General features: G+C 47.0%; 2 protein-coding genes across 4 annotated transcripts in view; one reads left to right on the top strand and one right to left on the bottom strand.

Annotated features, from left to right (window-relative positions):
* LOC105897419 (dynein axonemal assembly factor 5) overlaps positions 1-6,993 on the bottom strand; it is a 40,587-nt gene extending 33,594 nt beyond the window's left edge. Inside the window, exons 1-6 of one of the 3 annotated variants that reach the window (XM_031564789.2) lie at positions 6,875-6,963; positions 5,929-6,142; positions 5,153-5,337; positions 4,685-4,809; positions 4,356-4,474; positions 413-645 (exon numbers count right to left, since the gene is read on the bottom strand). In XM_031564789.2, coding sequence (XP_031420649.1) covers positions 413-645; positions 4,356-4,474; positions 4,685-4,809; positions 5,153-5,337; positions 5,929-6,091 — 825 coding nt within the window. In that variant the 5' untranslated portion in view covers positions 6,092-6,142; positions 6,875-6,963. Of the gene's footprint in view, positions 1-412; positions 646-4,355; positions 4,475-4,684; positions 4,810-5,152; positions 5,338-5,928; positions 6,555-6,874 lie in introns of those variants that run through there. The other 2 variants (XM_031564796.2, XM_031564784.2) reach the window with 2 other exon arrangements.
* A 125-nt stretch (positions 6,994-7,118) lies between these two features.
* Positions 7,119-10,000, top strand: part of LOC116222544 (cAMP-dependent protein kinase type I-beta regulatory subunit-like) — a 23,193-nt gene continuing 20,311 nt past the window's right edge. Inside the window, exons 1-2 of the mRNA XM_031577014.2 lie at positions 7,119-7,254; positions 8,044-8,229. Coding sequence (XP_031432874.1) covers positions 8,056-8,229 — 174 coding nt within the window. The 5' untranslated portion in view covers positions 7,119-7,254; positions 8,044-8,055. The remainder of the gene's footprint in view (positions 7,255-8,043; positions 8,230-10,000) is intronic.

Raw genomic sequence — 10,000 nt, forward strand, 5'->3', positions numbered from 1 at the left:
CCAAGCTTTAGTGCTGGGTCTTCACAAATGAGCCCAAATCAGCTAGCTATGCATGACTCGTTGAGAGAGCGGCCACAGCCTTGGTGGTGGGGGCTGGCATCAACTAAGTGTTTGCGTTCACGATATACACACACACGCCTAACCAATTTACATCACAGAATGCCACAACAGGTCTGCGGTCCTCATCGCTTTTCAGTACTCACCCTCACCACTTTCAGTACTTACCCTCATCTCTTTCAGTACTCACCCTCATCACTTTCAGTACTAACTCTCACCACTTTCAGTACTTACTCTCATCCCTTTCAGTACTCACCCTCACCACTTTCAGTACTCACCCAAGCATGGATTTGGTCTATGTTTAATTTGACATTTACTGAGATGTCCCCTCCCCCCCTCCCTGTCTGTAACTTACAGGTTTGACGACCTCCTTCTCGGGGTCGGCGCAGGCGTGGTACAGTGTGCTGAGGAGAGGCTGGAGGTGCTGGGTGCAGTGGTCCTCGGCGTGCAGCAGCAGGAGCGCCAGCAGCTGGGCGGTCTTCACCCGCGTCCCCACCAGCCAGTCGCCCATGTCCCTGCTCACCGCCGGCATCAGGCGAGACAGGTTCCTCACCACCAGCTCCCTGCAGCCCAGCCCAGGACGCTCCACTGGAGGACACGCACGCGCACACACGCACAGACACGCACACACACGCACACACGCACACACACGCACACGCACACACACAGACACACACACATTATTTTAACACATGAATTGTCCAAGTGGTGGGGTGGGGTGCCTCACCTGCCCATGTGGCCGAGCCGTGGCTGGACTACGTCACTGTTACAAAAAACCTGGACCCTAAGGTCTGTATACATGAACTACGTCACTGTTACAAAAACCTAAACGGTGGAGCACTCCTCAAAGAACTCAACAATTTAAACACCACAGGAAGACCAGATAGATATTACTATGAGCTGCATAACACTATTATTAACATGGTAGCCACAAGGAGGCTTACCTATAGGACACTTTCTGGGCACGATACCATCATTTCACTGAATACATCCAAAAATCCTGTTTTCTAACACAGGATATATTACTACTTGAACAACATCAGGTTGACTGGTCTTCATGAAGAGCTGGAAAACTGCTATTTGTTTGCCTGAGCAAAGCCATTGCAAACAGCACTTAACGTGGAGAGGGTATTCCATCACAATGCTCTGACGGACGGACAGACACACAAGCGTGAAAAACGACCTACAGGTGGATGTGTGTCAAAGACCTGTACCTGATGATTCATGGATCTACAGTGGGGGTAAGCTGTGTAATACTAGTGTGGTTGACACTGAGGAAACTGCTACATCATTTTAATACATCTCATTTCATTTCATTTCCCTCTATTGGAATGTGCAAACATAATTCCCTGAAGTAAATAGAGTACTTGCTGCCTTGACCTCTTTCAGCTACAACTCGGACAGGAATGCGCTTTTCTACTGCCTGATAAAATGGGACATGGATCATGCTCTCTGAGACCTGGACCGTCTCGGTCAGTAGCGTAAAATACACAACCCCCCCCCCCCACACACACACACACACACACACACACACACACACACACACACACACACACACACACACACACACACACACACACACTCACCATGCAACTCCCATCCTGCAAACCAGCCTTTGGCTGCGGTTGGTGGGGTGATCAAAGGCTGGCTGAAACCAAATCAGCCAAATGTATCAACGCTAATCTCCCGCTAACAGCCTGCCCTGGACTCAAACCACCACAGCCTAATAGGTCATGACTCGAAACCCGTAAAGTGCTATACACAAGGTGGGAAGGTGGTATATGAATGCAAGTACTTTTAGTGAGATCACCGATTGCCACAGGAAACGGTTAATGCGCAAGAGGGCCCACCTACAAACACTGACCCCCCCCCTGACAGCCTATGGGCCCTGGTGCGTGGCAAAGGTTGTGCCGTTGATAGTTAATGCCAGTGGTCTGAGTCTTTCCTGTGCAGCTCTTTCGCCCGTCTGTCTCTCTGACCCTCGTAATGAGAGAGGAAGACAGAGACGAGGAAGGATAAATCACACCCAAACACAACTGACAAGACTAAACAGGCCCCTCAGAGTTAGCTGATAAATGTCTAGCAGTGAACCTCACCACAGAGGACCGCATGGATTTATGAGTGTGTGTGTGTGTGTGTGTGTGTGTGTGTGAGGTGACACTCCCCCGACTCACACCCACACAGTCTTCTGTATACGCGAGTGTGTGTGTGTGTGTGTGTGTGTTGGTTTGAGTGTGTCTACTCTGTGTGTGTTTGACAGGCAAGCGGTCCATACTTGTGATTACACTGAGTAGAGTGCCCGGGTGTATTGTGCATACATGCTTACCAGAACACTCCTCTGCCCTCTTCACCTGACCTCCTGGCAAACCCCCCCTCCACCCCACACCCCCGCCACCCCGCACCACCCCGACCCACTCCACACCCCCGCCACCCCAGCACACATTCCGCCTGTACTCTCCCCCCCTGCTCCCGGCCGTCCTCAGAGGGGCAAACCGCTGAGCTGCCCTGCCCTGCCCTGCCCTCCCCTCCCCAAGGAAGTAGATTCCTCAGATGCCAGGGAATCTAATATGCAGTGCAGACAGACCTCTATCCGTTTCAGTCAAACAATGAACTGGTCCACTGATCCCATATAATTCCCCCACAAAAATACCAACGGTATAAAATCAGTCCCAGTTGAAGGAAGCGGTGCAGGAGGCACACTGCCCCTGCTGGTGTAAGCCTGTATGTTTCACCACTCCCTCCTTCACCACTTCCTCTGGAAACATCAGGACTACACCTACACTACAATGCTTCTGAATGACAGACAGATATGATGCTATGAACAAGACGCCATCTGAAAAAAACCTATTTTACTCATGTGCGCGAATGACAGACACCAACTTTCATTCATCACAGAGGGCGATCTCCAACCCGTCCTGAGAGAGGTGCTTCCTCCGCCTGAGGCCAGGCTAACCAGCTCATTACACCAGCAACTAAGGTTATTAATAAGCGCTAATAAGCACCTGCACAGACAGATGGCTTCTCTTTCCCCCTCTGCGCCAGCAGGGAGAGCAGGGGCCGCCTGGAGCCTCGCTCGTGGGATCAGGGGAGGGCGTAGGCGTAGGCGTCGGCCGCCCGGCAGGAAGAGTCTCCCCGTCCCATCCTGCCCGCCCCCCTCAGACTCACCCCCGCAGCACCTCTGGGTGCCATCACTCAAAGCAGAAGCCCAGTGCAGCTCAGTCTGCAGACCCACCACTTCAAAGGCTGGTGTGTGTGTGTGGGTGTGTGTGTGTCTGTGTCCGTGTGTGTGTGTCCGTGTGTGTGTGTGTCCGTGTGTCCGTGTGTCTGTGCGTGTTTCTGTGTGTGTGTGTGTGTGTGTGTCTGTGTCTCTGTGTGTGTGTGTGTGTGTGTGTGTGTGTGTGTGTGTGTGTGTGTCTCTTCAATTGGCCCATCAATCTCAACCCCTCCCCCTTGTTCCAGCATAATTATGCTAGAGGGGCCAGCTATCCATCATCCATGATGTCACAATAATGCCGTCCGTGATACAGAAGGGGAAAGCTTCACTACCTGGATCAGAGAGGTTAAAGGAGTTGCTCAGCTACAGGTACCTGGATTGGAGAGAGGGCAATGGGTTCCTTTCTTAGGGAAGCAACCCGCTCCAACTGTGCCAGTTCTGCCTGTTTCAGCTTGGTAAACCTTTAGGCAGCCCTTTGAGCGTCTGAACCCTTAGCACTCCTCAGAGAGCATGCCTGCCGCAGACTCACAGCGTCATTAACAAGGACTGGAGGCTGTGATTCACAACATGCGTGAAGCTAGAGTAGTAATATATATAAGGTACATGATTCTGCAGACAGAGCAGGTTGAGTTTGGGACAAGAACATTCCTCTCTGCCTTTAAATCTACTGTGAGCTTGTTTTTTGTTATTCACAAAATGCAAATGGATTAAGTGTGCACATAAAAAGAACACTGCTTCTTCATTGGGGTGGATCTAGAAGCATTCTTACAACAGAAAACGGCAAACTGCACCTTAAACAAATACCCCACCCCACGCATCCATCACACACATTCCATCGTTGCAGAGGAGGTCACTTGAGGGATAAACATGAACGATCTGACCCAGTTTTTACTTTAAGCAGAACACCCCCTCCCCCCCAAACACACACACACACACCCCCAAACACACACACACACACACACACACACACACTACCTCAAATGCAGGCCTGTCTGAAGGCAGAGCTGGTCAGATTCACAGCCCCCCTGCAGGGTGAACTAATAGAAGTGACCGTCTCCAAGAACAGTGTGTGATGAAGTCTCACCTCCGGGGGGGTAGAGCGCTGGGGGTGTCAGCAGGAAGTCCATCTTGTCCTTCAGATCGTCCTCGTTCTCCCTCTCCCACTGAGCCCCGACTTGCCTCCACAGGTCTGCTGTCATCTGACTGAGGGTCGCATTTTTCATAGGTCATAGGTCAATCATGTGTAAGTCATAGGCTATTACTGGATACGGAAAATAATGTGTTATATGTGTGTTATATGCATATCTTTGAGTTCTGCAAAATTATTACAGAATGATTTTGTTAGAGACAGACTACGCAGGAATGGTTTACAAGTTAATGGCTTGAGATGGGGAACGGATGGTTTGTTTTCACCTGATCTCAGGGATTTCATCGTGGTAGGAGCTGAGGAGGAGAGGGATGAGCTTGTGGAAATAGGAGTATCGATCCCTAAGGTTCAGCAGCCAATCGCCAACCACCAGAGTCACAGCCTTTCGAACCTACCCAAGAGACCCACTTCAATTAAAACCAACATCAGTGCACAACAATCTAACTCTTATGATCTTTACCACTTTACCAAGTCCTCAGGTGGATAAACTTGCCACAGAGAGGAAACCTCTCCCACATACTCTCTCTCTCACACACTCACTCTCTCTCTCTCTCACTCTCACACACACACACACACACACACACACACACACACACACACACACACACACACACACACTCACACACACACACACACACACACACACACACACACACAGCCCAATAAGGAGCCAGTCACCTTGAGCAGATTAGAGTCTTTGCAATAACACTGTAACAGAGACTCTGTGTACGTACTTGTGGGGAGTTATCGAACAGTCTCTGAGCCAGGTGGGACAACACGTCGTCCACATTCTTGCCAGTGCCGTGCTGGATGACGGCACCTGTGGCCTCAATGACTGCGACCCGCACACGCGAGTGCTGATGCGCGATGGTCTGCATCAGTGGCTTAACCAGACTCTCTGCCTGCATGTGGAAATGCTCTGAAGAGACAAACAAACAACAAACAGCACACACCTGAAACTTCAAGTGGCCCCTTCCAGCATGGAACACATTTCACAATCTGTGGCTGGCAGAGTAACAGCACTGGAACTCTGCCATTAATAAATGATAATATATTTTATAGTGTGTTCAGAAAATGTTTATTATCGTTAAGACTTCAAGGCTGCCATGTGTCCTAACAGCTAGTGATGGACAGAGAGGCCTCCACGGCTCTCTTTGCCCAAACGCTTCCATGGCAACCAACAGACACTTAGCACAACAAACTGAACGGCTAATTGACTTAGCTTGCGATGTTACATTGCTAATGTAACTATCGAAACAGGACTGTCTAACACACTAATATATACGTTGTGGTAAATCATAACAGCGATACACAGCTACACAATACACTGACAAACAAGCAAGCTAGCACCTGTTTTAGCAGCGTTAGGGAGCTAGCTGTAGCTTAGGAAACATTGTGTTACAGCTAACGTTACCCAGCTAGAAAGCTATGCTAGCTAGCCTAATCATCATTGGATCCATGTGGCTAGCTGTGTTGCAGGAAGTGACAGTTCACCCTTCACATAACATACCTGGGACTGTTTTGGCAAAACTGATGGTACATTTACAGCTTTCTCTTTTCGCATCTGGGAATGGGTCCACGATTGTTCGTTCTAAAATCTTCACCATATCGTCAATATACGGAACAAGTCGTTTCCCACATACTTCCACAGTTAGAGAAATCACTTCAAGCATGGACAATCGTAACTCCTCCGCTGGTTCCAAGATTTCTTTTCCACCTAGTCTCTGAGAGAGAGCAGGCATTAGATAAGGCAAGGACTCCTCTGGTTGTGGAACACAACGAATGAAATCTCCAATCATTTGAATGGCAAGTTCTCTGCATCTTTCCATAGGGTCGGAGAGGCATTTCAAGAGCGATTTCAGGAGACTCGCGAAAATCTCCTGTAAAACCACGCTTGACAAGCCCTTGTCGATTGTTTCTTTCTTAATTGTCTCGAGGGCACGTTTTCTTGTGCTTTTGTTGTCTTCATTTAAACAGTTAAAATGCCGAGCCAATGCTTTTAAGATCTCCCCAGCAGCACGTTCATCTCCAGTCGCCATTATGGTACTTCTCTGTTACTGTGACAACCACTCCTTTACGACAAACAAATCGTTTTACGACTAGAAGTTGGTTAAAATGAGAGAAGCAAAATCATCACGTTGATGACTAAAATAGAAACATTTACATGAGACCTTTTAAATTTCAATACGGGATATAATAACGCAATACCTTTCAAAAAAATCTACTGAAAAAATATAAAATGTACTTAACACAGAATAAATGAAATTGTATACGTAGATCAAAACTGTTAAATTTACACATGTAGGCTAATGTTCACCTAACAATCAATTAATTAACATAATAGGCCTCTCACTGTCAACATGAAATTGCATAGGATAGCCTATAGGATAAAATGTAAACAAATGAATCTGGTCAACTGGAAAGTAGACCTACCAATGATAAAATCTTAAACTCACTTTGACATTGTGGATAACTCTTCCAAGATAGCATTTTTCATCTAGTCTTCATGATGCTTGGGGCCATCACCAAAACCTCCCACTGCGCAGTGATCATGCACACATTCCTCTTCAAACTGAATGACACGACACCACTTTAATATTAGCATTGTTCAAAATATTCCTGTAATATCAACGTTGTCACTAGTGTAATCACACGTAATTGCTTCTGGTGTCAAGAAAGCGGGTTTGCAGTGAGTATGAAGCGACAGGTTGACGTCATTGGAACCGACGCAGAGATAGGCAAGCGAAAGCCGAAAGCAGCAGCAGCAGCATAGGCTACGAGTACCGTTTGAACATCCTTATCCAGCGCAGCCTGTGAGCATCTCCGGTAAATAACGGTAAGCACAGATGTTGAAAGCCAATCGCACAACACAGGTTAATTGAATGTGTTGACATTATATTGTGTTTGTGTGTATGTTTTATTCACTCAGTGATATATGAAATAATAACGACGCTAGCCTGAAGGGAGCTAATTTGTATAGTAAACAGGTGCGGCAATAGCTTACCATCCTTCAGTAATCAACACCTCCTCCGAGGATGCTGACCTTAGAAATCAATAATCAGAATGAAAGTTTAGTGTCTTATAGTGTGGGCTACGCGCATGTATTTATCGCTGAACCTGAATAATCAGCCAGAAATTCAGCCGCAAGGTTACAATTTGTCGGGATTTTTCGAGGTTGCCACTATGGCGGAAGTCACTGTATAACCTGCCACTGCTTTACATATAGAAAATCTTAGGCTATAATTTGAGGCTAACCGTTTGAGGCTCCCCATATTGATAGCGTAACTGTATGCTATGGCTGTTATTTGTGATACTTATTTGTCATAACGACTTTATTCCTAGGCAAGGGGAAGAATGCTATGTATTTCCTTAAAAGGCATACCTGGTGATGGTGATGTTGTTGATTTAGATGTTTACTTTACAATAGTTTTTTTAGTTCACGAGGTAAACAGCTCTTCCACGTCAGTATTTTCATGGTAAATTAAATTCAGTGATATTCAGTGATGATCATATTCAGTGATGAAGCAGTGACATTCAAAACAGTTAGATGTCAACTGACCAAGTCCCTCCTGACTCCTCTTCAAACGTAAATATGCAGAGCTGCCCTTCTTTCCCCTCCCCTTAGACAGTGAATAAAATGGCCACCTCCTCCTCCAATTTGGAAGAAGATGAAAGTCTGAAGAGCTGTGAAGTTTTCGTGCAGAAGCACAACATCCAGCAGATCCTGAAGGAGTGTATCGTCAACCTGTGCATTGCCAAGCCCGAGCGGCCTATGAAGTTCCTTCGGGAACACTTTGAAAAGCTGGAGAAGGTCAGTGAAATATTCTTTCTTTCCCTCTCATTTTTAAATATTTCTTTCGGTGTCCTTTTTTCTCTTTCTCTCTCATCACTCGGTCGGTGCAAGATCCGTCTTTATTTGTAAGGAGGAATTATGCTACTGTTTGTGTATTGATGGCAGTGAGCTGGAGTCAACAGAGGCCGTCAGTCTGTCATCTGCCACCCCTAGACGATAGGACAGACCTCTGTGTGTTTGTATGATTGCCACTGTATTTGCTGGTCTCACATGACAGTGTTTCAGGACACTTGGGTGCAATTTATTACCGAATGCTCAAGAGTGTATTGCACTTGTCCGTCAATTGTCCATTGTCAATATCACACATTGGGCAGAGCTGGATGTACCATGACGGGTACTGAATTAGACATTCGGCCCGGACTTCACTGACAGGCAACTGGCAACAGGCAAAGCAACGGGCAAAGCAACGGGCAAAGCAACGGGCAACGAGCAAAGCCAGCTGCACATGAACTAAAGTTAATTAAAATCATTTTGCAAAATGTATACCATGAAATAGATCCTAAGCACAAACATGGGTTCCTGCTTAACAAACTTTGCTCGTTGCTCGTTGCTCGTTGCTCGTTGCTCATTGCTCCTCAGTGAAATTAGGACCCGTTGTGTTTGTTCTGTGATGAGGAAGAACAGACTGTTGTGTCTCTTGTGTTTTTTTTCCAGTGGGCGGTATCATTGTTATTTAAGGCATGATGCTGGCTGCTAAGACACTTTTTATGTGCCAGGCAATTTGTTGCGTCTGTATTTTATTTTTTTTTCCCAATCCTGTTGTATAATCTTAGTGTGAAGTTGATGTTACCTATTACCAGTGTGCTGTTTCGAGTCGTTTGTATTTGTTGGGGACCACGGCGGGAGGATGGGTGCAGCAAACACTGTAATTCCGTTCTGCTTAAGTTTAGTTTAGTTACGCTTCTGCTGGATGCAGTCAAGTAGGTGGTGGCAGAATGTCCTCTCCATCATAGGACATGATTGTCCCCAGGACATCCCATACGAGCAGATCTTATGATGAGCACAGGTCAGCCATCTGATCAGTCCTCACAAACACACACACACACACACACACACACACACAGAGAGAGATAGCACCATCCATGCACAAACAGCCTAACAGGCGCAGAGCAGAGATGAAAGAATCAGTGGCATGGCATCATGTGCTCTCGTGTAAACAACGAGCCTTTTGGTTCTTGTCCCCCCGCGCCCCCAGCCTGGCAGTCCTGCTGTTGTTGGCTGCAGGTCAAGGTGGAGTGCTTCACAGTGTGTATTGTGTATTGTGTATTCATGAAGCCGAATCTGCTCGCTCTCTCTCTCTCTCTCTCTCTCTCTCTCTACCTCTCTCTCTTTCTCTCTCTCTCTCTCTCTCTCTCTACCTCTCTCTCTCTCTCTCTTTCTCTCTCTGAATCCAAGTCGGAGAAAGAGGGAGGGATGCACAACTTCAATGCAATCTGATGCTCTGTTGAATACCGTGTGTGTGTGTATATATGTGTGGTGTGTTTTTTGTGTACGTGTGTTGATTGCTTCTTTTCACTTGTGACGCGGTTTTCGGGAGAGTCATCTGATGAAGCCTAGGAGTGGTGATGGTTGGAGAGAGTAAACACTGTTCAGTGTTTGTGACGCGAACACAGGCCTAAGACACATGACGGAGGTGTTAAATGATCCCCCTATCGCACACATTCATATCTCATCTAGCGGGTTTAACGCCCGAAGTAAGCATTATAAAGGTTCCCTTTCATAAGTGCTT

The sequence above is a fragment of the Clupea harengus genome, chromosome 1, assembly GCF_900700415.2.
Source record: "Clupea harengus chromosome 1, Ch_v2.0.2, whole genome shotgun sequence".
Taxonomy (NCBI): domain Eukaryota; kingdom Metazoa; phylum Chordata; class Actinopteri; order Clupeiformes; family Clupeidae; genus Clupea; species Clupea harengus.